Genomic DNA, 27889 nt, shown 5'->3' on the forward strand with positions numbered 1-27889 from the left:
CTGAGCTAAAATGAAATTTCACTTTTACATATAAGTAAAAGACATTTTAGATTGTCAAAATAAAAGTGAAATCACTCACCTCTGTAAGAGGTGACTCTATGAGAGTTTTTTTGATAGGCATTCTGGCATGTAACAGCCTTCAACACTATTCACCATTGCTTCCCACAGTTGAATTACAAATTTCATAATGTAGCAGGGAGAAGCAGCACCTTTTATTATTCTCATAATTAAAGAGCAATGGAAGCATTCACAAATGGAAGCACACTGACTGTGAGGGAAAACAAATGGGAAAGTGAAAAGACAAAGGGCCAGGGAAGGACTTGTGAAGCAGGAGAGATGTAAAAACAGATTTGCAAAAGAATGAAAAGGTCGTCACGTAAGTAAAGCTTTATTACTTCACTCAGTTATGGAGAAAATGCTCTTATGCCTTTGTGGTCTCAGTACAAAATAAAAATGAATAATCTTTTAATTATCATACAATTTTGGCTGGTGCTATGACTTTCCCTTTCACATTCCTTTTTCTTCCACATTTTTCAACCTTTTTCTGTGGTACTTTGAGGCACTGGTCTTTAATCTCCATTTATGATATGAAATTGTTTTCAAAGTTAACCAAGATCTTCTGTGAAAAGGAAATTACTTTCTACCCACTTCTACATTTCAGCTCTTGAAACCTTCGCAAAAATGCAAACGTTACTAAGGAGACCATAAAGGTCACTATGAACACCCCATCATACATTCTTCTCTAAATGAGGCCAGCCTGCTCTTTCATAATGTCACAGGCAGTTATACACCAACTGCATTACCGTTCACGATTTCTTAAGTTTCAATAATACATTCATAACTGTGTTAGATGCAACTACAGGTACTTCCTTCTAAAATTTGCAATAAGATACTTCAAGAGATGTAGAAATATTATTTTATTATATAGTATTTATGGTATAATTTACAAGCTATCTATAGTTTATATTTTATTGTGATCAAATATCTATTATTATTTCTTATAGAGTATATTACATAATGTGCATCATATAATATACAGTAATATTATCATAAAAACCTGTGATTAATGGCTGAAGACACTATTATTCTCAGTTTGGGAACATGTAAAACATGTAGTGAGTTGGTAGAAGCCTAATAACCTGTATCAGAGAGAAAGATCCATGTATAGGGTACAGTGTTACAGGCCAGCTTAGGACTTTGATTCCACCTTCCAAAAGCAGTATCAAACTTTGTGTACCTGAAGATGAAGGGATATTTGGTACCCTTGTGCTAAAGGAAGGAAGAAGAAATTAGGGAAAAAACTTAACATTGTTACTCATTGTATCAACTGAATTTACAGAAAAAAAAAAAGGTGTGCTGCACCCTTGCGCAGCTATGTGTTGGATTAAGTACTGCAATCAGAATATTGCCTTCAAGTTAATTCCTTCCTCTCAGAAGTCACTAGTCCATTTACAGTATTTTGATTTAATGTTAAGTCATTCTCATCTACTTAGTTAGTTATTAGATACCGTAGACCTGGTTCTGTAGGGAAAAATACTCTTAAGGTGATAACAGCTACTACTTATCTATTGAGCAACTTCAATTCTAGTTCCATAATGTGCAAGCTAATTCTGACCTAAAACTAAGACTGTGCCAGATCCACAAATAGTGGGCAGAATGTTACCACCACACATATTCTCACAGTTTAGAAGGAAGTATGAAATTTGCACACATATAGAGAAGCTGTGACAGGCTTTGGGAACTTCTTCTGAAAGACTTAGCTGACATCTAGCGGCAGAAGCAGGAAAAGTAAAAAATTCAACAGTGGAGAATAGAAATAGTTTAATGTCTCAAAAATCAATCATTCTTTTTGTAAATATTAGATGAAAAATTCAAGAAATGCTTTGAACACAGCAACTAATAAATGTAGTTAAAGGTAAATGGGTAAAAAATAAGTATTTATCTCTACTATATTACCCTTTCTAAAGATTATCTTCATGTGGAGGATTCAGTTGAATTATGTACATTAATGAACCCATTAAGAGAAGTTATGAGTTATTCTGATTATTATGCAATATGATATGGTACAGATCCATCAATAATTGACTTGGTGTAATAAATGTTGTAATCTTAATTTAATTAATATGCACGCTACATGGCTAGAACTGATTTCAAGTGACATCAAAAAAAGGAACAAAGCTTCAAGTTACTATGATAACATAAAGATGGCAATATAAAATAAACACAATACTGTCATTCATCCTTCCTATCTAGTGATTTTTCTACATCCTTCAAGACTGCTATGTTTGCTGCAACTTCAACTGTCTACAGAATCAGCACCAACCTTTTCAAACTGGTGGTATGGGTAAAGCTCTGGTTGTACTCTGGGTATTCCATATGAAGTTTATAGGAAATGAACATAGCAGTAACAAATCTTACAGAATAAAAATCCATTAGGAATTTCATTCACATAGTCAAAGAAAAAAATAACTTCCAACAGAAACAGTACAGAAGTATAGGATGCTTTCTATTGCTAAAGAGTAAACAGATCTCTCACTTATAAGCCACTATATACAGGTTTCAAGGGATATATTCTGGATAACTTTGCTTGCTTTCACCTTCAGAGGACAGTTTAATAGTTTTTTGAGAACTTTCCCCTACACCTACCTTCCAGGGCTGAAAAGCCTGAACAGCTCATTAGCTCAATAGATGGTTAAGAATTTTCTAGCCATTTTAAGAATAACAAAGAATAAAGGTCTCACTCCTAATCTTTTTCAGAAAAGGAATGATGATCAACCTTCTTCATAAATACAAGATATGAGATTTGGAACAGTTTGCAAAAGAGCTGGTGGTAGAGAAATCTCTGTCTGTAGGTTCCTTCAGTGCATAGTAGAAAATCACATTTAACCCAAGCATTTCCAATAGTTGGGATCCACCACCATATTTTTCTATTATACCATTAAAGAATAAAATGCAACAAGGTATTACATTAAATCACAAAACAATTTTACTTCTCTATATGTTCCCATATGAAATTTTATAATATAAAGTTCCATATGTATGTAGTAGTTCATATTTTTTTATCTTAAAATACATCTTTCCCTTCCTTCAAATAATGAAAAGCCACAAGAAAGAGAGTATACAGACAATGTCTGGCCTTCTCTAATGCATTCCATTTTTACCAGTGCAAATGCTGGTAACATAAACAATGAACAAAAATCATGTCCCTTTGCTGTTATATTTAAATATTACAGACTGAAATGATTTCTGGGAAAAGCAATATTTTTTAAATTAATCACAAAACCCAGGAAAAATTCCTTTGAAATTAAAGACAAAATAATAAAGGCTAACAACAGGAATACGGAGAAAAAAAATTTTGTTCTTTAAAATGCTGGAACATCAAGGATGCAGGAGAAGGAACCTCTTAAAAGTAGACAGGCTATAAAAAAAGGGAGAAAAAAGTTTGAAATTACACCCTTTCATTTTGAAAACTACTAAAACTTTAGTAGTTTTACCAAAGCAGCAGGACCATGTAGCAGCATCTGACTCAAATTTCATCCACTATAAAAAATAACATGCTGCAGTAAGATTCAACATTCTCTTCACAAAATGAGTAACTTAGTCTTGACCTTCTTTGCACACAGGACATATTAAGAATACAGGAATTCAGTATTTTCAGCCTAAATGTTTTTTAGATTATTAGTCTGGCACTATATAGAAATTTTCATATGGCATTCTACATGTTCCAGAGAAATAAAGAGCTCCAAAACAACTGTACAAACAAAAGGGATGCATCTATGATGGGTCACGTTCTAGTACAAGGAATTCATTGCCAAGTACATACAGAGAAAGAACAGGAACACTACTCAGATGGTATAGCATTCAGAAGTCACAGAAGCACGTGATACTACAATTTATTCATCAGTACTATATATATATATATATTCATCAGTACTGTGTGCAGACTCTTGTTTCAGGAAACCCTTAAAACCCTAATTGCTGGAAATGGTATACTAGGGCAACATTTCTCAGTAATTTAGTCACTATGTGTCTTTTATGAACCTGATGCCTTACACCAGGTTGGACTGAGGTCCAAAAATCAAGCAGCACACTGTTAAGGAAGGGGTATGGAGGCAGTGGTAGTAGAAGCAACAAGGAAGAGACAAAGATGACACTTACTTGCCAAAAAAAGCCAAATCAAAACAAAAAGCACCATACAGAAAGAAGGCATTACCCTTACACTCTGTATTTCTTACATGTGTTTTCTAAGCACCCACTGCTGGTCAATGCTGGAGACAAGATACTTGCTTCAACTGGCCTTTGGTATATAAAGTTTTTATGTCCTTCAATATTTTAAAATGAAAAATCACATTATATCTCAGGAATCATTAGTCTTAGAAACTTATAAACAGAACTCTGTGCAAGGTCTCCAGTAACTTATGAGTAACTTCAAAATAGAAATAAAAAAATATTGTTTGAATTATGTCTTGCATACAATAAACATAAGTATTATTTTCCTGAATCAATTATTTTTCTGATCATCATGATATAGATCTTACACTTCACTGCCATTACCTAAAAGGCTTATGAAACATTCTATCACTTTTTCTGGTTTGCTTTTGGAACTACATAGTTTAAGACAAAACGGTACCAAACATGAAAATGTCAAATGCATGCAATACAAGAAAACATGATCTGTAGGACATTGCTGCAAAGAGTGCATAAGTCTACTAATAATGGACAAAAAATATTTGCATTTTAGCTCATTTCTAATTATATTTACACACATATATAAAATGGTGAGATTTTATGGTCCTGAAAGTTACACCACAATTTCACTTTTCTGGAAACAACCCACTCACAATTTTCCTTACTACTAAACAAGATAACATATAAACACAATTAATCATTAAGACGTGATGATATTTGAGGAAAACTCAAATAATCCAGATAAAAAATAATAATCTGATTTAAAAGAGAATGTTTGTATCATTGAAAGTTATGAGCAGCAAATAAATGAATCGACTTTTCCTCCAGTGTTTTTCAGACATACTCTTATAGGAAACAAAATCTGCAAGACGAACATTCTTTTAATGAAAGATGAAATTGGAGATGTGTGATTTTTCATGCCAGTACCTGACTCCTCTGCCCCTACTGTTTCCAGGGTTGCTGGAGATGCACAAACACATTTTTCTCTCTCACTGAGGCTATGTATTCTCTGAAATACCCTCTCAAAATGAATAAATGCATCTACTGTTCTTGTGTGGGAGAGTTACGCTATTCTTTGTAAGAGTTCTAATTAATAATATTTATTATACATTACTGTTGTATTTACTTTAGCGCTACCTTTCCTTTCCCTGTGCTGAATTTTAAGAGATGCTGCACACAACAGAGACTCTTTCACTGTCCTGTCCACTCCACAAGCTACTACCATTGTTCCAGCCCTGTCTACTTAAAGACCTCACTGAGCTTTCTCAACTTCATAGGTTTTACGTCCATTATGCCCTGGCCTTTGTACAGACACAGAGATATAAATACTCTGCACAATACAAATACTGTACTTGTACTAGCCTGATGATTGCTATATGTGATCTGCCTAATGACATAGTCGCTGTATCAATATATTGGATTATCTGACTCCCTGTGTTAGTAAATTTGGTTTTTTCCATTCTATTTACCTTAATGATGACAAAGAAAATACGGAATGTTTTGTACTTGATGACTTGTATACTAAGTATTTAGCATACGGAACTGTATTAGAACACAGTGTAGCTATGCTTAAGAATGTATCACAATTGGCGAGAAAAGAAAGATGCTGTTAATTTTTCTTTAAACTAGGACTGCTCATCAAATTAAGTTATAGTGCCATTTAAGTTCCTGCTTTTATGATAAAAACACTTCCTTGTAATATTTCACTTTGCTTAGCAGAGTCAATCATGCCAAGGGAAAGTGAGTTCTAACATTAAACTTCATTATTTCTGATTTTGACAATTAGACAGTTGGTCAAGTTTACACTTACAAAACCAGGCATCAATAAAGAGTGTTCAATACAAAATTTCGAGACTCTCACAAATGGAACTACCATGCTTATTTTCAGTCTAAAATTATAGAAAACTGCTTCTACAGAAGTATGTTTCACTGAGAAAGAGTGAGTAGGTAAATGCCAGTGCCTTAATATAATAAGCAAATGTAAAAGTACTGCACTGCTGAGTTAGAGGGAAGAATTTAAAAGCACAACAATAAGCAAAACTACAAAGGGGAAACATGTAAAACTGCTTTTTGCCATCATATATGAGTGCATGTATGGATTTTAACTAGATTAATTTTAATTGAGTTGGCAGTCAACTGAAAATAACTTTTAGAAGGAAACAAATTCTTAACATTTGATGGAAAGTATATGTTTGCACTACTTAAATCTGTAAAATGCACTAGAGTCAGGGAAAGAAAAAAATCATTACAGAAGTATACCTTTAATGTTTCAATTTCTTCTTTGTGTTCCCTCTTTAAGTGCAAAATGGCAGCTTGGTACTCTGTAAAAATAAAAAAAGTACATTCCATTAAAGTCAGAAAACAATGTGCCACCTTCAGCATAGTCTATTTCATACACCACCACTGGGTCAGAATGCAGATGTAGGCTCTCAAATAAAAGGCCTTTTACAATGGTGATGGAAAAGAAAATCTGAACACAGTAATTAGCATTATTTTCTAAGACCATATGACCAGATTTTCCATGGTGTTTCTGAGAGCAGAGGATAAAGCAAAGAGGTCTTCCATGCTGAGAGGGAAAATGGGGTGAAGATACATCAGACTGAAATAACAAGAGGAAATTTTAGTTTTGCTTAGCTTTGCAGATAAATGTAGAGCTGATAAGATATTATGGCATACACGTGCATGCACACAGACACGTGAACTCTAAAAAAACATGCATTAAATACAATGATTTAAACTGAACTGTAAACATACAATCACTATACACAGGTGTTGTGGTTTAACCCTAGCCAGCAATTAAGCATGATGCAGCCCCTCGCTCACTCTGCCCCCCACAGTGGGATGGGGGAGAGAATCAGGGGAAAAAAAAGTAAAACTCTTGGGTTGAGATAAAGACAGTTTAATAGGACAGTAAAGGAAGGGAGAATAACAATAACAACAACAACAATAATAGAATATACAAAACCAAGTGATGCACAATACAATTGCTCACCACCCACTGACCAATGCCCAGCCAATCCCTGAGCCATGGTCCCCCCCAGCCAACTCCCCCAGTTTATATACTGGGCATGACATAATATGGTATGGAATACCCCTTTGGCTTGTTTGGGTCAACTGTCCTTGCTGTGTCCCCTCCCAGTTTCTTGTGCACTCCCAGCCTCTGCTGGCAGGGCAGCATAAGAAGCTGGAAAGTCCTTGACTTAGTATAAACACCGCTTAGCAAAAACTAAAACAGCAGCATGTTATCAACATTATTCTCACCCTAAATCTAAACCACAGCGCTATACTGGCTACTAAGAAGAAAATTAACTTTATTCCAGCCAAAACCAGGCTAACAGGCAAATTGCATAAAGGACAATCACAAATACAAATGAAGACCTGGGAAAGTACCCAACAGCAAGAGATACAAAGAATTCCTGTCTTAATTTTATCCGATGAAGATTAATTACAGGGTTTAAGCACCTTCACAGGGTACTAAATAGCTCTTGCATTTAGTGAGAATATAACAAAATCCAAAGGTGTAACAAAATTGAAAGCATGAAACTCAAAGCCAGAGAAATTTAAATCAGCAATGAAAAAATGAGGAGGCTGGGCATTGATTACACAGGTTTAGTGATGGCTGTAAGTGTTAAGGTGTAGATTTACCAAATGGTCCTGTAGAACCTCGGTCTCATACTACGGTTGCCCTTAATCCATAACATGGCTACATTTGGCCAGATGAAGAAAGAGAAGACCCTTCATTACAGCTGTGTAATGATTTAAAAGACGCCTGTCTTCTGTAAGACATTGGCCCAGAAGCTACAGCCCTCCTAAACAAGCAACTGGAGTTCATTCCTAGACCATCAAAGCCCTGCTTCTATCTGCTTCCAAATCAAAACTAATCCAAAAGTGTATTTCCAGTTCCCTGGCTTGGCTTTTGCTTCCTGAACTAAAAAAAGGAATCAAATTCTAACTTAAACAAGGATTGAAAATAGTCCAAAGACTTTAAATTTTACTGTTGTCTAACACTAAGGGGTTTGTAGAGTCCCTGGAAGAGTAGAATCAATAAGACAGCAACAGAACATCAAAACATGGACCAAAGCACCAGACCAGTAAAATACTCCAGTGCTTAGGTGTTTTTTTTTCTTTTCTTCTTTTTTCTTTTGAGAGCACATGGAGAAAAAAGGAAAGATAACTGGTCATCACCCTGAAATCTGTATGACGTGGAAGCTTTTAACGCAAAGCCATTTTTTTCAAACACAGGTGAAGCTACATGCAAGCAGCTGAATTGATATACAAAATCAAAAGGAAAATGGATTGATATTTTACAAGACACAAAATAAAAAACTTGGGTGATTCCAACTAGTAATAGTACCTATCTAAAGTCCTCCTTCTTCTCTAAACAGGCCTCTACTTAGAGCTTTCCAGCATGGAAAAATTGCCTGACTGCTCTGCTGGAATCACAACCGGTTAGGTCTATGGACTTTTAGATTTTCTGCTGTTAATTCCTTTGACTGGTTGATACTCCCTCTGGACACAGGCTCACTTATCCATTCACCTAAACAGGACTAACAAAAGAGCTGCCTCAGGTCCCCAGAAAAAGTTGTGACCCGTCTGGCACCTCAGCTGGTTAAGCACGCAGTTTGCAGGGCATGAACCTTATGAACATCCTGACTTGAAGTTCAGCTCTTTAAGGTCACATGGTAACTGAAGCAAACAGCAGGCTTTGAAAATGCTGGTAACAATCAGTTCTTAGTTTGGCTAACAGAAGGATACAGATCTACAGATCTAAACAAAAGATCTACTTTCTACGTGGAATTGCCCAATGCTTAACATTCTTTGGGATTTGGGTAAGAGAGTCATAGTTCACATATGCTGACATAGACTTGCACTGGCACCAAAAGCAGATTTTTCACCATGTCTACCCATTCCCAACCCTCTGTTGGTTATTTTCTTATCTTGGTACAAATGTTTGTGCAGTCAGAGAATGATGGAAACCCCCCCATGGATGAAACTTAATACAGCATAAAAAGTTAAAGAATTTTTTAAAAATTAAGTATGTGCCATTTTTGTGACAGACATTTTGCAAGATACCATCATTTTAAGTTATTTAAGTTGGCACGTGTTTTTCATTACTTCTCCTAGCTGAAAGCTCCAAAATAAGTTCTAGAGATTTCTTTGTTTGATCTTTGTTCTAAAGCAGAAGATAGTGAGTAGCAATTCTTTTATGGTTTACTTATTCTTTAAAAATATGCTTTAAAAGTACTAGTTTATAAGAATTAATAAGCTTAATTAATTACTTAAAACATTGCTACTGCAGAAAAGCAAGTGTATCATAAATCAATAGAGTGTAAAATACTTAATAGATTGTCTACTATGCAATAAACTGACATTCTACAGCATAAGCTTCTTTTGATTTCTTTTTTAACTAGAAGAAACTATCTATTGGATAGAAGCTGACACCCGGCAAAGTATCTTTTTAATTCTTCTGAAGCAAACATTCATTTTTGTGCGTTAAGAAATTATAATGAAAAAGATATCACACCACAATTATAGTTTTGTGTAATATAAAGTAACTCATGTCCATTCCTTTCACATTTTTTGTGAAGTCACCTTAATTTGGTATAATTCTACGTGGATAGTGAACATCCCAAGAAAATATCCTGCACACAGAAATGGCAATCTCAATCATTAAAACACTGAAGAACTTGACTAGAAAGAATAATCGCATCCATATAATTCCAAAAATCAGTTTCTGAACATACTGGCAACAGAACAATGACATTTAATTATGCAATGGCATTGGGATGCTGCTTAGAATGGTAAAATCACAACAGCAAAGTAAACAATAATGACATGTTAATGTAAGGAACTGTACTGCAAACAAAATGTAAGTCATGCTTTAAATTCCCGAGTTCTTAAATTCCATTTAACTCACTAAACAGATTCATCTAGACTACAGAAACAATCCAGAAATACAGTAAACTCTAAATTATCAATGAGTAATTTGTCTAGGTTACAAATTAACTATGCCAGAGTTGTAAGAAATCTGATACAGTTCTGTGTGTAGCCAGCCTGATTCTCACATAATCATTGTAACTCATCCAGCCTTATTAGTTAAGACACATGAAACATATGTAGATAGTTCCCAGAGCCAGCTGAGATACAAGGTTGCAACTGAACTGTATGACCTCCCACTTCTTGGTGCTGCAATACCTTAAGGACTTTCAAGACCGACATGGAAATAAAGCTTCTAATCACAGAACGGCTGAGGTTGGAAGGCACCTCTGGAGGTCATCTGGTCCTACCTCCCCTTAGAGCTGGCTGCCCAGGACCATGTGCAGACAGCTTTGGAATGCTTCCACGAATCTCCATCCTCATACTCTCTGGGCAACCTGTGCTAGTGCTCAGTCACCCTCACAGCGAGAAAGTGTTTCCTGATGTTTAGCTGGACCCTTCTGTGTTTCAGTGTGTGCTCACATTGGTTCTGTCACTGGGCACCACTGAAAAGAGCCTGGGTCCCTCTTCTTTACACCCTACATTATAGATCCAAGCTGATCTTGTGTCACAAAGTGACTTTTATTCCATGCCAGCACATCCCCTAGTTTGTGTAACATCAAGGGGTTTGTATTTTCTGAGGTTTTAAGTCTTTCATTATGCTGGATAACAGAAGGATGATTGTACAAACATCCTGTTGTACTTGCCTGGTCTCCAAACAGCCTGCCAGGAAGACAGTGGCTGTAGGGCGTAAGTTAGCTATCCCTAATGTAGGTATTACTCTGAAGGGCTTTTGAAACAAACAAATCAGATACAAATCAGATGGCAAGTGCTCCTATCCTGAAAAATGACCACAAGCAAATTGGGATTTCATTACTGAGAAAACAATTTAAAATGTTAGTCCTTTACATAAGGCAAGCAAGCAAAAAAGTAAACAATCTCACTGCATAGATTCAACTCCAACCAGCTCTAAATCAAAAAAAAAAAAAAAAAAAAATTAAAAAATGGCAAAAAGGTAGTAGTACTTTTCCAGTACGCTCTTCCAGCAACCTGATTTGCAATTCAGGAACTTTCTAAACCAGAGAAGTTGTTTGCATATTTAATAGTTTGCAAGTGGATTCCTCTTCCATGAATGTGCATTGCTGATTTTAAAACTCCTGCAAGCAGACAATGTCCCGCAGCAAAGAATGAATTGCACATTAGGTAAAGACCCTTTTGTTTATTTTGAATCTGCACCTGTTAGGTTCATTTGATGCCTCCAATTCCTGTGCTGGAAGAAATAGTGAATGACTGTTCACCATTTACCCATTTGCTGTTTCTTATGATTTGAGAGATCTCCAAATTGACTGACCCCCTTGACTGATTCTTCTCCAGTTGAAAGAATATTAGTCTACATAGGCTTTCCTCATAAGGAACATGTTCCATGTTGTTGATCAGAGTTGCTGTCCTTCCCTGAACCTTTCACAGTTCTACTGTAACCTTTCTGAGTTAACAAAACTACACTTTCCCACAAAATTCAAAATGTGGATGTTTATACAATGGCATTATGATGATCTAGAAGATTTTATCTTCTATTCCTTTCCTACTACTTCCTACCACTTCGGTTGCTTTTTGATCACTACCAAGCACTGAACTGACATTTCCCAAGATCTATTTTAACATCAAGGTCTTGTTTATAAAGAGTAATGATCAGATCAGAGTTCATTAATCTCTATATGTATTTAGGATTTTTCTTCCTCAAGTGCACTTCTTAATAGTTCTATATTTTGGATTTCCTTTGCCATTTTATCGCATAGTCCTTCAATCTTAGAATTTTTTTACCTTTTTTTTTATTAATTCTCATGACAAAAATTTGCATTCTGATGAGAGAATGCTAAATTTGCATTCAGGTCTTATTTTTACTACTCTTACTAACTTCACATCAGCTGCAAGCTTCTGCTTCTCAAGTCACACTTTTCCAGTTCTTTTATGAATATGTGCAGAGTGTAGAGTGTTTGCACCTTCAGCAAGTTTGCTGGCGGTACAAAACTGGGAGGAGTGGCTCATAAGCTGGAGGCTCTTGCTGGTATTCAGAAGGACCTCGACAGGCTGGAGAAATGGGCTGACAGGAACTTCATGAAGTTCAACAAAGGGAAGTGCAAAGTCCTGCACCTGGGAAGGAACAACCCCAGGCACCACGACGTGCTGGGGGCTAAATGGCTAGAAAGTACCTTTGCAGAAAAGGACCTGGGGGACACCAAGTTGAACATGAGCCAGCAACATGCCCTTGCAGCAAAGGCAGCTAAGTGTCCTGGGCTGTGTTAGAGGACTCTTGCCAGCAGGTTGAGGGAGGTGATCCTTCCCCTCTACTCAGCACTGGTGAGGCCACAGCTGGAGTGCTGTGTCCGGTTCTGGGCTCCCCAGGACAAAAGATATATGGAGCTTTTTTAAATCTAGCTCCATATATGCATTGCAATGTTCATTGTACATGAAATGTTATCTCCTGTAAAATCGTAACTCTCCTTTTTTTTTATTGTTTGAAACATTATTCTCTATTGTAGATAAATATAATTATGATTAAACCAAGAAAATTTGGAATAATTTCCATAATGAGTAAATATATTATACATTCCGTTGACAAGAAAATAGATGTCTGATTTCTTGAAATTCTGAAAGAGACTGAGAAAATGTAAAATTAGTCATTTCCACTGGGTGGCAGTTCTGTACTCCATTAATAACATTTTTCTTTTCTTTTTTTTTTTTTTTCCCCTGAAGTCAAGCTATAATTCACTAATTTATAGATATAGATATACTGTTCTTTTATTCTGGATGTGAACTTGTTATCTCATTTGTTTTTCATCTAGATTTTCACTTTAATACAGTTTTTTGTCTTACCTTTTTCCTAATGATTAGCTTGTTAAATTTTATTTGATAGTAACATACACATTTGAAATTTCCTTGTTCAACTGTATGTTTTTAGAATGTGCTTGGGAAAAAAAACCTGACAATTTCTGGAGTGATCAACTAGACTAACATCCTGATCCTGTTCTGCCACCCATAGATATAGTCAATATTAGAAAGTATCACAACTTTACTTCCAGTCACACTATATTTGGTTTGGCCTACACACAAGTGCTGGAAAAATTAATTATAATTAGTGTTTTATCTGATTAGCATTGAACATTGCAAAGACAGAACCAGTGCAAATCTGGTAACATTCTTTCTTAGCTAACTTCCAGATTTGGTATCAGTCTCCTTCATGATTTTAAAGTATGTTGGCAATAAGGATCATATAAAGGTAATATTGACTAAAAAGATACCAGTGTATCAGGAAAAGAAATCTGTATCTAAAAGCAAGGATTTTTAAATAATATTTTCGTTATCACATGGTACTACAACATTTGAAATGCTCCAGTTAAAGCATGGAATTAACACCTACAATGAAGTAATGGGTTGCAAGAAGGAAATGAGATTGTGTTTTAACTAAATGCCCACTGCAAGGAGGAAGCAACTCTGTGTCCTGTAATTGCATAGTAAGTAAACAGATAAGAGAATTATTGTGGAAGCACAATGGAAAAGCTGAAGAAGCAAACCCAAACAATTAAAAATGGGTGAATAATTAAGATGGACAAGAAGTGAACAAAGGGCCTAAAATGCTCTAAGACGGCAGAAATTGAATTCATTATAGAATCACAGACATCAACTGTGTGAAAACAACTGAGTATCATGGATTGTGAAACAGTGGACAAATGCCTGCAACCATTTATACATCACATCTGCTGGAGCAAAGAGTGTACAAATACACTAAAGAACATAAGGGGTGTATAGGTATGACAGCAGAAGGTTTTATTCACGTTCTCTTGAACAGCAATTTAAAAACAAAAGTACCTGGAACCCAAAAAGTTGACAGATACCAAAACTTACATATGGGGAAAAAGGTAAGGCAATAGAGAAAGGTTGCTTATCCTGATGTAAGTTATACAAAAAGGACATACTTTTTAATAGTTATTGTATTTTATAACTAGGAGTTTTAAACTTTAACACAAAATAATGTGAAACAAAGGAAGTCGTATTCAGTATACTGCACTAATTTTTACAGCATTGTGTTTTCTAAAATTTTGGCCCTCAAAGCTAATCTTCTAAATAAAATGTATAACACAGGACTGCTCAAATCTACCCTTAATAATCATAAAACCCAAGTACGTAAAATAGCAGCATATTCTAGTATTATTAGGCCCTTGATACCTGAATGTGAATGAGTCCATCAGTACTTACTGCCTCAACTGTTCAGCTTTAGCATTTATCCTGACCTAGGATAAACATGGTCTCCGGGCAATTCACCTGTAACTTCCGTGGGCGTGTTTGCGTCTATGGTTTCTACAGAGAAAGTTGAGCTAGGATATCGAGGTGTTAAGGATATTGAATAGAGGGTTTAGTTTGAGCTGGCTTCTTTAAAACACACAGAACTCCCAAATAATTACACCTCTAATCTTTTTAGTTACAAATGCAGAAGACCTTCAAAATCTGAAGCAAGAAGTTGTGTAGGCCAGAATTCCTTCACCTCAGAACCCCAGCTTTTTAGGGTAGAGGCGAGTGGTACTATTTTCTTTTTCTGTTCCACAAACAATTCTAAGACATTGTTTACTTATATGTTCCATTGGAAAGGAGGGAAAAAATATGAGATTTTTATGGGATGCACAATCATAATAGCTTGCTCATTTGCCCAGTCTCCAGACAGGCAGTAAATCACATGAGTGGCCTGTGACTCTAAATACCTAATACCTAAGTGTTTCCAGGACCTCCCCACCACCACCAGTGTCCTGTAAAGGTAGGGCCTACTTCGAGCGAGGGAAATGGGAAATGCTAGCAATTGAATTGTCAGGGAGAGATGAGTCTGTCAGACCAGACACTTCAGAAGTCCACTTAATGACAGTTTATATGGACAATGTAACTTTCCTACCCCAAGATCGCTGATGGTATGTGCAGGGAAATTCTAACAAATTCCAGTATAAGTTGCTTTAATCAATGCAAAAATGCCTGAACACTGTCTTATTCCCTAAGAAGTATTCATGCAGCTGTAACAAACATGAGTGTACTCTCATTATTAAACTTCAAAGGGAATAGGACAGGGCTTCAAAGTCCTTTGGATTTATTTCTTCTAACGTGATGTCCACTTGCATCACCATCTAAATGGTAGAATTAAGGACTAACTTGTTCTTCAGTGATATAATGCATCAAGAGTTTATCCTGGTCATAACATTTGTTTATAAGTCTTGTAAAATAATCACATTGAATATTCACCAACAACACCTAGCATTCCTAACTCAACTACAAAAAAAGATCAAAAAAAAAGGAAACAATTCTTAAACCTTAGAAAGTTTTAACTCAGCAGATTGCTATACTGTAATTGTTTGAAAAGCATGAGAACAGGAAACTGCTTAATGATTAAACAAATAATGATTACCCATACACAGTGTAATGACAAGTTTCTTAACTTACAGAAATAAAGGAGAAGACAGGCTAGAGATACTGAGGCAATACATTACACTAAAAGGAGGACTCAGAAACAACTTCTCGTTTTTCACAAAGGGTGTTTTAATCACTAGGGAGTTGGTATTTCATCATTTGAGAATCTCATTAGGAAGCTTTTATTCAAATATTTATTTTAGCAAAAAAGGCAGACTGAAATTTCAGAGTACTTTATGTACTTTATGGATTATATAAACTCAATATCAAAAAAAGCAGCACACTTATAAAAAGTACACAGGTTCACCACCTTCATGACACCAGAATGAAACTAGTTGGTCTTCACCTAAAATACCACAAAACCCACCTGCTATCTCAGCTGTCATACCAGGACTCTCCAGAACGTGTTGCTTCCTCTCATTCCCACATACAGGGAAAAATAGAAATGCTTCGAAACATGCCTTACTCAGTTATGTCAGTTACTTCAGCAAGCGATTGCAGACGTGACAAGTCATTGTAGAAAAAAAGAGGAATGCTATCAGAAAATCCTCTTTTAAAATAAACTGAGTTCCAACTCAGCTTCAGTTAGTTATCACACATTCAATAATAATTCAGTAATTTGAAAGCGCTGCTTCACAGGAGTTTCCAAGCCACAAGAGTTTGTACAAAATAAGCTCCTTAAGTTTCATTTGAAATCCAACAATGGTCAGGGCTCTGTGTGTCCTGCTCTTGGTGGGATACAAAACTGAGCAAGAAAATGCAGAAGGACACAGCAGGGGCTATATCTGAAATAAACTTCCATAAATGAGGTTAATATCGTTCATTCCCTTTCTTAAAGCACAATGAAATCCCCTTTTCCTTCAGAAGACATCCCTACTGATTCATTGATAATGGCACTATCAGTTAGTATCTAATTAGCGCTCACACAGTTTTCAATGGGATTTTATTGTATTTCTTTGGCAGCGTTAAATGTGCTCTTGTTTTGAATCAGGACCAGTGTGTGTCCAAATACATCAAGATTATGGAAAAGTAAAAAGCCATCATCCCTTTAATCCTTCCAAACTGACGAGTACTAAACTAGTAAACAGGGCAAATTCAGTTCTCATACCAAAAGCTTCAGTTCCCATTTTTGATATGCAATAATTATTCAGATCAGTAAAAGTATGCTGCTACAATATTTTTCATCATTTATTAATTCACTTCACCTTGTCTTTTGCTTAAATTTAGCTGTTACCTCAGTTTTATGTAAGATATACCTCACAGTAGAGGACCATAGCCCATCAACTCAGAAAGAAATTTTCCAGCTCGGCTTTCACTACACATACAGTCTTTGCTTCAAAGAGTTTTAGAATAAGCACCTGCCAGATTATAACAAGCCCAATCATTAGGCATATTAGATTATCTCTAAAATGAGTTACATTTACCTGGAGTTTGCTCGCAGACAAGAGAAATGGCGGGGTTGGGGGGGAGAAGAAGAGAAAGTAATACACCAGTTCTTAATTGCGATGTTCTTCCACTCAGGCTTCAAATCTTAACTTTGCAAAAATTTCACACTCAGCATTGTGGGATGGATCTGACAGTCAAAGAAATCAACCTACATTCCACTCACTTTAGTGGGATGGCGGCCACTGAAACTGAAGCAATGTAAGCTAGAATTCTGAAAACAGATTCTCATCTATATTACAGAACTTCTGTAGTTTTTATTAGGTACTGCACACTCTGCCTTTACTATTTTTATTCCATCAAGGAAAGGTAAATACTGCCTTTACAGTAACAAAAGAGACCAAAGACTAGACATAGACAGACAACATTACACTGTTCCACCCACCTGGTGGTCCCTCCTTGTAAAGCTTTAGGTGAGCTAGAGGCAAAAGCATAAGTAAGATTGTATTTAAGCTTCACGCAGGGAATTTATATTTTTACACTGATTAAATACATACCCTAGCAGGGAGTCTGGCAGACTCCCTGTTTTTTATTCATTACTACAAATACATACCTCCGTCAGTATTTTCAGCTCCCATTTTTATCATTTTGTCTTGCGAAAAATTATCAACTGCTTATGAATTGCTTAATTTCTTAAGTGTACCTAGATATCAGCACTGTCCATCAAATCAAATAGCAAGTATTTAAATAAATTTCTATCATGTAAAAAATCTCATGGATGTTCCTTAGTTAACAATAGGCCACATGCAGTAACACTATGAAAACAAACTTGCAAATAACTCTATAAAGCTCTTAGCTCGATAAGTATACAGAATTGCATATTGCACACCGTAGAATGATTAATAATTTATTTTATTCATTCCTCAAGATTTTCAATTGGAAATAACAATGATGCTCACTCATTATTGTCTTTTCATGTTGCTTAGTAAGGCAAGAAGAGCAATGCAGATCAGAAAGCTTAGCCTCTTCTGACAGATTCATTCCATACAATCTGATTAGAAGACACAAGTTTGGGGTGGGAACACTTTCAAGAATTCCTTGTTTTGCTTTTTAAGTTGTTTCTAAAACATGCATTTTTTTAAAAAAAAAGATAGGCTGTGCACTAACAGTGGCCAATGTATGGCATATGCCACTGGGTGGCAGAAATAAAACATATAAGATATTACTAATGATTAGTAAAGTATGAGGCATGCGCCACTGTTTTGCAAAGAAAATACACACTATAGCATGCATAGAAATGCATAGAAAACCAAACATGAAATAAAATCTGGATGTTTTGGACAACCTATGTAATTTATGCAGATGCTTAATGTATGTTCAGTTCTATAATCATGCAGAAATTATCTGAATACAGAGCAGCAATAATGTTTATGAATATACACAATATATGGTCATGTAAATCTTTATCACAACACTGATCAAGCTGCACTGTTCATCACCATTTCTGAAAGAAAAGGTACAAGTGTTCACTAGTACATCTGGTGACCTGAAAATTTAACCTACAGCTTTGGGAATATTGGATACAGTGGGTCACAGGGTTTCAAATGGCAATTTTCATTCTCCAAAACTGTTGCAAAAAGCAAGTATACACACTCAAATATTATTCAGTATTCTATTTGTGTTCAAAACTGTGCTGTGCAAAAATTACCTTTTCTTCTTTGATAACAAAACAACTCACCTACTTGAATAATTTTAAATAAAATCAGATATGAAAACCTTTCCCACAGAGATGTCCATAAGTCACATTTCAAATAGATGAGTTACTCCTCAAACTTTACATTAGCAGTTTAGGAACTTTCTCTACCATGATCTTAAAACTTCTAGTAGAAAGTAGGAGCTTTGAAGATAAATTACCTATATAGCCACTTCTGGTCATTACATTCATAATTTTCATAAAAAGTCTTACCTATTAAACTCATGTGCAAACATGCAAAATAATGTTAACACAATTTAAAAGTAATTAGAGAATAAAAGCTGGAAAACTTGAGTGCAATCTACCTCTCTTGAGATGTACCACACCCTGTAGCATAAAGGAAATAATTAACTTTTAATTGAGCTGATTCATTAAATTTCAGAATAGTGAAGGTTTCTTAATCTTTTCTCCCTCCTTGGTAACCCCCTTGGTCCCATCATTTTCAATATTCCCTTTTACTATAGTCTTTGTTTCCTCCTCCATTATTTCCCTATGTAGCTTTCCCCTTTAACCACCAGGTGTCAGAAGGGAATCTAGTCACCACAGCTGCACCTTTTTTATTATTTATGTATTTACTTTTACAGGCACATTGATAGGACCTTGCAGGCTTTTTCAGGCTATGGTCCTAAAAAGCACCAAATGTTCAGGCTTTTCTTCCAATAAACATAGTCATGAGCAACTTTCAAAACATGTTATTTGTTCAGTCTTGGAATGGTGTTTAAAAAATGTAATTTTCACACAGAAGTAACACTGGGAGAAATACAAACATTTATTTGAAATGCTACATGAATGCAACACTAAGTAGACAAATTGTGGCTTACACATTTTTTACAAGATGATTGGTTAGTGAAGGCTCAAAGCTTAGGTTTATAAAAAGTTGACAGACTTCCTTAAACTTTCTGAACACCAATTTGAACAAGTTTTGCATTTAAGCATGCTTTTAGAACTAGGAAATTAAAACTGATTTGTGCTTAAAGAAATTCTTAGAATTACCTGTTTTTTACATATAGGGGATTGGCTAAAACAATACTGAATGTAGTTTTGACACATTATTCTAATCCTTCTTCCTTTACCCCATTCCACCTATTCCTTTATGTCATCCTTTCTTTACTTCCCATTGAAACTGAACTCTTTTACAGCCCTGTAATTCAATACATATAAGGATGTCAATTCCCCAGATTGGGAAATGAGCAGATATCCTTCACTTCAACTTAATTTGGGTTTTTTTAGACTTTTAAGGGAAGGAAGAACCCTCCAAGTCTAAAATTTCAATGATTTTCAGCACCTTAAAGATTCTGATACAGTGAAAATATGTCAGATGTGAGGAAGAGAGACAGACGGAGAAGGACATGGGGAGAATAAACAGTCCTAAACAAGCCAACAGTCCAGTATCTAAATACTGGCTGGATATTGAAATAATACAGAAGATGTAAGAGTTAACTTACTACAGAAAATGAATTAACTTCACAACAGTCGTTGAATTCCCTGAGAACAACAAAAGGATAACCACAGAGAAGCAGCCTCCTGAAGGAAAATACCACAACCCCTTGATTGTCTGTCATGGAAATAAAGAAAATAGTCCTTATTCTTTCTGATTGCAAAGCAGTATAAAGCACTATTACGAAGCAGTCACCTGAGTAACTTATCTACTTGATCATTCCTCTCCTGTGAGAGGTTACAGCTACAGTTCATTTACCTGAGAGCAGAAATGAATAGCTTTGCTTATCACTTTCACCCTCACAGGAAGGCAACATTAGGGGTACTGCTGCTGGGGACATTCAACATGATTTCTTTCTCAATAAATGTCCTACTTCATTTTTACAAAACTAATCTATTACAGGATCACATTCACCAACGCAATATGGTAAACAAATAACACCTTATCAGCAAACACAAGGAACAAATTTGTTACAGAATTTCTTTGATGAGTTACAGACTACCTATTTCATCTAGCACAAATTTAAAATACAAAGCACTTATTCTAGATCTATAACAGCTTTGCAATCACTGTATACTATATATAGTAAGCATATATTGAGAATGCATGCATACTATACCTGCAGTACAAGTGTATATTTATTCAAATGTGGGTGAGTATGTGGGTGAGTGTGCCTACACACACATGGGCACACCGCTTCCCCAATATATTCTCAGCAATTCTCAAGTTTAGAACTGTTAACAAACTTAAAACATGGATATATGCAAAACTAAGAAATGTAAAATAAATAGGGTTGGGTTTTTTACAGATAAGAGGTATGTGTCTGTGCTGTAGCAGAGGGGGCAAACTTGGCAGGGGTGATACCGAATTTAATTAAAAAGAAAGCCAAAAAGCAGTTCTAAATCCAGATGCAAATTTTCAGAAAGCATCAGGGTGTTCAGACTCAGCGTTTCATTCAGACTAGTATCTAAATCTCTCATGTTCAAAAGCTGGGCCAAACAGAACTTCAGATCATGTGTACAGTCAGACTGGAGAACAGGAAAGTGAATTCAGTAACACTCAGAGGCATTTCTGTTATACAAAGGGCCTCATATATTTTGAAATAGAACCATGGAAATAAAATACAAAGTCATTCTTCTTGTGCTGTACACAATTGCTCTTTCACTGTTTCAATTATATAACAAGAGTCACCTTGTAAAACCCTGTGACTGTTTTGGGCCTTTGCAACATCATATTGGTAGGACCCATACTGGTGCCTACATTTCAAAATAAAAACTACAGTAAAAGAAATAATTCACAGAACTTGCCTTCATTATATTCAGATAACAGATTAACCCTCTCACTAGGAAAAATGTAGTTTAAAAATCAAGTTGCTACTTTGAGTGGACCAAAGCTGTTCTGTATGTGAATTCTTAAGCACGCTGGTATCTACACAGATGTAGGAATCCAGATATGGTTTTGTATAGCGTAAAACATGTCGTTGTCAGGTATCTGCTGCAATAGATTCATCCAGACTCAAAAACAACAGGTCTCCTAAAATTACTACATTTCTATTGATGGTATGCATAATGGAAATAAAAGCAGGGATTTTTATTGAAAAAGTGGAGCATAACTCTTCTTCCCCCTCACTTTGTAATAATATAATCCTCAGTGTATAGGAAGGCATGAACATTTTATCATATGGCCGTAAGCACAGTTACCATACTGTAAGTGTTATTTTTTGCAGATTTAAGTTTAGGAATTAAGTATTCTTTTCCATTCTGCATCTCTATCTCATGCTAATAGCATATAAACAGAAAAAGGAATTTGGCTTGAAAAATAGGTCAGGATTCTTATCCCAGTTTTACGGATAAGTAAACTGAAGGTTGGAAAGGTCTCACAACTTTCCGGAAGTCATTCCAGAAGGCAGCAAAAGGGCTGGAAACGGAACACAAGCACCTTAACAAATCTTCAGCATTAACAGGTGCCTATCTTTTTGTTCCTATCTCACAAGGCACAGTATGAATGACAGCATCAGCTAAGGTGGGGAGAGAAAAGCAAAGGAAGTTTCCGTTGCTTGCTTGTGTTTGAGGGTTTTTCTTTTAATATTTTCAAAGTAAATCTTAGCAGACAGGACTGCAAGATATCTGGAAAAGTGGCTGCTGCGTTGATCAGCACATGCACAACCCATTTGTCTGAGAATGCCGAGATTTCCAAGTAGTACTATGCTCAATACCTTCCAAATCCATAAAATTATAGCTTTAGTTATAATAATTTACAAAAACCTTTATGCAGCCCACCTGCGCTCTGAGGTCACATCAAATTGACCAGTGACCATTAAATCACAAAAACACTACCCTCAATCGATGCATAATATCCTGCTTGCTGTAGTTGTAGTTCATTACAATAAAATGTATAATAGAATACCAGAACGAAACCCCAAATACCATACTGAAATTAAATAAACTGAAATTAATAAAAAAAAAGTTATTTTTTCTAATTTTAAGATGAAACCAACTGTTAGCAGCGACTGTTACAACAACTTCCTTCAGGACACTAACGACATCAAGCATTCTGTCTTTTTAGAGACAAACACAAATTGTTCAAGGCCACAAAGGAAGTTTATGTTAAAGAAACATAAGAAATTATGTTCTTATCTCTCATCTCTTTGTTCACACCATTATGCCTTTCTTTCTCTCACATAAGCTGGTTATTCTCTGCATTTACATCATGACCATAAAGTGATTTTCTTGCGGGGAACCCAGAGCATAGGGGACCAAGGCCTTAATATATTTGAGAATTGGCAATAAACCTCTGCCATTATTTTGTATTTCATTCACCATTTATCTAGACACTTTTTGTTTAATACGACCTTTCTCAGTCACCTACTGATTTTCTTATTCACCCTGAAAATTGTGCTTACAGCATCACAGACTATTGTTACAGAAATTGTGGCAGAGACAGCATTACCTCACTGCAGATTTAAGGATGATGAATAGACAGACTTGTGAGAAAACAGGGGGTTTTTAATGTTAAATACATACATTTGAATTAACAAGAAAACATGTAATGAAAAAAAGTACTAAATGGATTAATGTTTCAACTTGATTTTTTTTTTTTTTAACATTTTCTCCAGCCGGAATGTCAAGTACTTCTCTCTTATCACTTTTTAAATTTCTGTTTTGCTTAAGCAAAAGACTAAACTCTGTTTTATATAAGAGAACTATGTTGATCCTTATGGTTAAAAATGAATTTTAATAGAAATCACAGGATCTGTATATCTACACCACCTTAATGTGGAGACTGTTCTTCAAACATAAGTACTTTTATGAGCAGCAGAATTCATGTCTAAACTCCTCTTCTTGGACATGAGAGGCTGTAAGTGCTGATCTAGTCATAAGCAGCAGCTGAGACATTCATGATATGTGGATTCTATGTGATCTAGTATCACAGATGAGTTTGCTCAGTATAGACATGAATTCGCCTCCTCTACCTGGCTAGGTATATTCACCATATGTAACAGCTTACGCATCTACATTTCTATCACATTTAATGCTTAAAAAAATGGAAGAAATCTCTAAAAATTATGGAGGAAAAAGAAACTTCTAATGAAAACAGAACAGAACTTTAGGACCAGAGAAATATGCACAGAAATGTCTTTGATTACATGGGAAATATTTCCATGGAATAAACCTATAACTATAAATTCAAATACCCTTTTTCTAGTCTTCCAGGATATAAATGGTGTAATGTAATACAGACTTTCTGAACTTCAGCTATTTTAGACTGACACACTTCAAAGAAGTTCCAGTTTCTCTAGAGAACCATGTAAGCAGCTTGTGTTAATTACAGAGAGCCAGTTGACAACGCAGTCACTTGCTCTATGGAAACAGAGGAATTAAAGGATTAAGAAAACATAAAATATGCCAAAATATCATAATATCATCCTTTTAATTCAAAATTTACAACTCAAGATTCAGGTGTTGGGGGTGACAATACTATGACTACACAAGATGTCATCAAAGGCATGAAAAAAACCTGTTGCAGAGTTATATTTGTTCACTAACTTCTTTCACTTCTAATATTCCTAACAGGCCTAGTCAGCCCCACACACGTGTTCCTTGTTATGTCCATTTGCTTTTCAGTTGGTTTCCCACACATCAAGCCAGACTACGAGCCTCAGGAGGGAGTTAGCTACTCCTCCAAGCTGCTATGAGTCACTGTGATGTCTGCTGCGTAGGCCAAATTAAGCCTGAATTTCTTGCTTCCACTAGGCAACAAGAACAATGAGGAAAAACATGGCAAGGAGGTGAGAAAAGATCAAAAAGCCAGGAATCCTCTCCCTCAATATCCCTACCTTCCTGTCATAGCCGCCATAGTGCATGGTGATGAAGGAAGTAAATCAAAGACTTGGTGCAGAATTGTAAGAAAGATTACAGTATTTCAACTTCCAAATTTTCAGTGTTACTTTAAATACTAATTTCTCATGACAAACGAAAAAATTATATGCTTCCTCATAAAATAAGTACAAAGACTTACGTCCACAGATTTATCCCTGAATGTGATCACACTTGTGACAGATGTATTTTGTTTAAACCTAAAATAAAGCTGTGCTAAATGAATACTTACCTAATAATTCAGCCTACTGTTATAGTTTGTATCTAGATTCCTATTGTTTTGGTAGATGAAACTCTTAATCACAGAAATTAAAACAGTAACATAAATTGTTGGCTGAAAGTTAAAACGAGTCACTTCAGCATTTTTTATGTTACAGGTAATCAATCACCTATCCAGGAACATCAGTGGAAGAACACTGGAATCACAAACACCCCTGCCACACACAATTTTTGAACTCTATTCTGAAATCAAGAATTTTCCACTTGATCTTAGCTGTCAGGACAAGACACTGGGGTAAGAAATAGGGTTTCAGGTTGAGACCAGTCAGTTTAATGGTGATCATTAACCTGCTTTATATCATATTTTTAAGAAGCCCACTCTCTGGACAAGAAGTTCCTAAGATACTGGTGGCTGGGAGGGAATTTTGGATGGGAGGGGGCATGAGGAAAAATGGCAGTATACACATGCGCTTTGAAGGTAACAACCACTGTCAGAGAGAAGATACTGAATTTAGAAGTAATGCTGTATTGCCACTTTCATATTAATTAAAAAACCCCACAAACCCTGCCCCCCAGCAATAAGACCAACATTGACTACAAACTGTTTTTTTAATTATATCAGCACTACTTATGAACAGTACCTTCCTTCTATGAGCAGGAGACTGCATACATTCATTCCTGCGCATAGTGCTTTAAAACAGTCAGTCTAGTACTCAGAAAAGCAGATGTAACTGATCCACCATATGAACTTACAACTGCTTGCAGTGTCCTTGCTGCCAACAACTGCTTTCTGGGCATCCATAAACAGCTGAAAGAAACACAAACCTGCTAATCACTGCAGTACACCTAAAACTCTACTGAACTTCTAACATATGCTGCAAATATAGTCTTTGCCTGTTCCCTTTAAAAGCACCACTTCTGTCTCATCCAAACTGAATCACCAGCAGTTTGTTTTCATTCAAATGCCTCTCTCTGCCAGACACTGGAATGACTAATGAACTGCAGAATCTGGTCTGTATAAAAATTTGACTTAGCAAACTAACCATCAGCATGTTGATGACACTGCCACCCAAAATATCACAGCAACAAAAGAGTAACAATTTACATGGGCTCTAAGCCAGTCTGTCCTTCCTATTCAAATTTCAGGAAAGCATGACCTAATTTCTCTGCAAGTAGTAGAATCTGGAGCTTTTGTTAACTCAGTTTCCTTTCCTTTCTCTATTTCAGCATATGTTTTTGCCACAGATAATTACATTCATTAGGATAAAAAATATTTATTTGGGTAAAATTAAATACGGCAAGCATTTAGCCAATAATAAGAATCTAAGAGTAACAGAAAGAGCATATAGCACTCCTTGTCAACTGCTGATTACCTGTCCTGGTCATCCAGTGATAGACTCCCACACCTCAGGCCTATCAAATGCACAGTAAATTCAATTCTGTCTGTATTAGGAACATGTTGTCCCCGTCAAAACCAAGTTTTCTGAATCTTCCAGCAACTTTTATGCTTCCAGTATCATGCCCACTTTATAAAAAAGGAAGATCAAGGCAGAGAAAACTGAGGAAAGAGGGAGAAAGAAGTAATACACTAAACAATACAAAACAGTAGGTCTACTACTCCTATTTATTCTCTCTCATATACAAGGCCAAATGGATATCCACTGGAATTGTAAAGAACCATACAGCATTACCCTGTAAAACTTCTCACAGCAAGGCAGTATAAAAGCTTGGTTTTTAATTCCACTTAATCCTTTCTAGGTCGTATTTTCTAAAATCTCCAGGTACATGAAGAACAGATGGTCTATTGCGTTTCATTTTGATATTTCAGACAATTCCACAGTTTATGACTAATTTCTGAGTAACAAGGACTTCCTGTTTTATATTTAAGAATACAAATTTGAAACAGAGTTGCAGTGGCTACAATAATCACTTTTCCCCTTGTAAATATGTTATGTAAGTATTTGTCTAAATAACAAAGAATTAAGAAATATTTTTCTGTGGAAAGCTTACCTGATAACTAGTTAGCATTGCGCTTCAGACATACCCTCTCATATATTTGTACAGGACAATATACATGGCTAGCTATAAAAGTGATCTGAGTGGATATGAGTATCTCTCTGTTTACAGACAAGTTGCAATAATGGTGTTCATTACTTTTATTCTGGACGCTACCTGACGAAAATCTGCAGCCAGACTAGAGTCCGGCAGGCCACTGTCCCCTGCATTCTAAGGCAATGGAAAAGGCAGTCAGGTTTCCATTCATTCACTATTCTGTCACTCATTTGAACAGAATCCTATTAGAAATGGATAACCTGATTTATCAAAAAACCCTCTTCTTTCCTCATGAATTTCTACAAGCAAGCATTTAGATTTCAACACAGATTTAGCCATTTACATTTAAAAATCAGATGCTTAACAAGTAGCAGTAAACAACACATATAAGAAGATATTGTGACTTATCACCATCTCTGTATTAAGCAAGATTAAAAATGTCAGAAACTAATTTCTGCAAATGCTTCACCTCTTTGTTTTACCTGCTTCTGTGTACTTTAATCCTACTTTTACTTCTTCATGCTTTGCTTTTGGTGGCGGCCAGACAGTCTGGAGTCTCCCTGGAGTCTTGTCATCTTGCTCTGAGGGACTCAGGTCAGGCTGTTAAAATTACGCAAGAAAAAATTAAAGTCTGCAGTATCAATTGAATCTAAAACAGCAACTGCCATGCTCAGCTCTACATGTGTACTCCAGAATGGTTATCTGCTTCATTCTACTGATTGAAACAGTGCTCAGTTGGTTGGAAGGGATACAAAGAAATCAGTGTAGAAAAATAATTCTGAGGAGGAAAGTAACATAATGCATGTGATATACGATGATGTGTTGAAACGGTTCACATCAGTGTGTAAAGCTGTCTATCCTTTGGTGAACCATAGTGGTGGTCAAGAACACTAGGGTTTTTTCCTGTATCTTTTTTTCAGAGTGAAACAACCCATCTGTTCTCCTCTTACAAGTAAACATTAGTGCAATTCACCTAAGACATCATTTGACAATATAATTTTCTAGAAGCGGAGCTAGTTCATGAAATTCCTGCCCCACCCCCAGCAGCTTGCTCAGTCC

General features: G+C 35.8%; 1 protein-coding gene across 6 annotated transcripts in view; it reads right to left on the reverse strand.

The window, feature by feature from the left end:
• FMN1 (formin 1) overlaps positions 1-27889 on the reverse strand; it is a 209578-nt gene that overhangs the window by 122547 nt on the left and 59142 nt on the right. For 4 of the 6 annotated variants that reach the window (XM_069784109.1, XM_069784110.1, XM_069784107.1 and 1 more), the window contains 3 exons: positions 27313-27430; positions 17438-17470; positions 6448-6509 (listed from right to left, as the gene is read on the reverse strand). In XM_069784109.1, the coding sequence (XP_069640210.1) occupies positions 6448-6509; positions 17438-17470; positions 27313-27430 (213 nt within the window). The remainder of the gene's footprint in view (positions 1-6447; positions 6510-17437; positions 17471-27312; positions 27431-27889) is intronic. The other 2 variants (XM_069784111.1, XM_069784113.1) reach the window with 1 other exon arrangement.

The sequence above is a fragment of the Haliaeetus albicilla genome, chromosome 5, assembly GCF_947461875.1.
Source record: "Haliaeetus albicilla chromosome 5, bHalAlb1.1, whole genome shotgun sequence".
Classification (NCBI taxonomy): Eukaryota; Metazoa; Chordata; class Aves; order Accipitriformes; family Accipitridae; genus Haliaeetus; species Haliaeetus albicilla.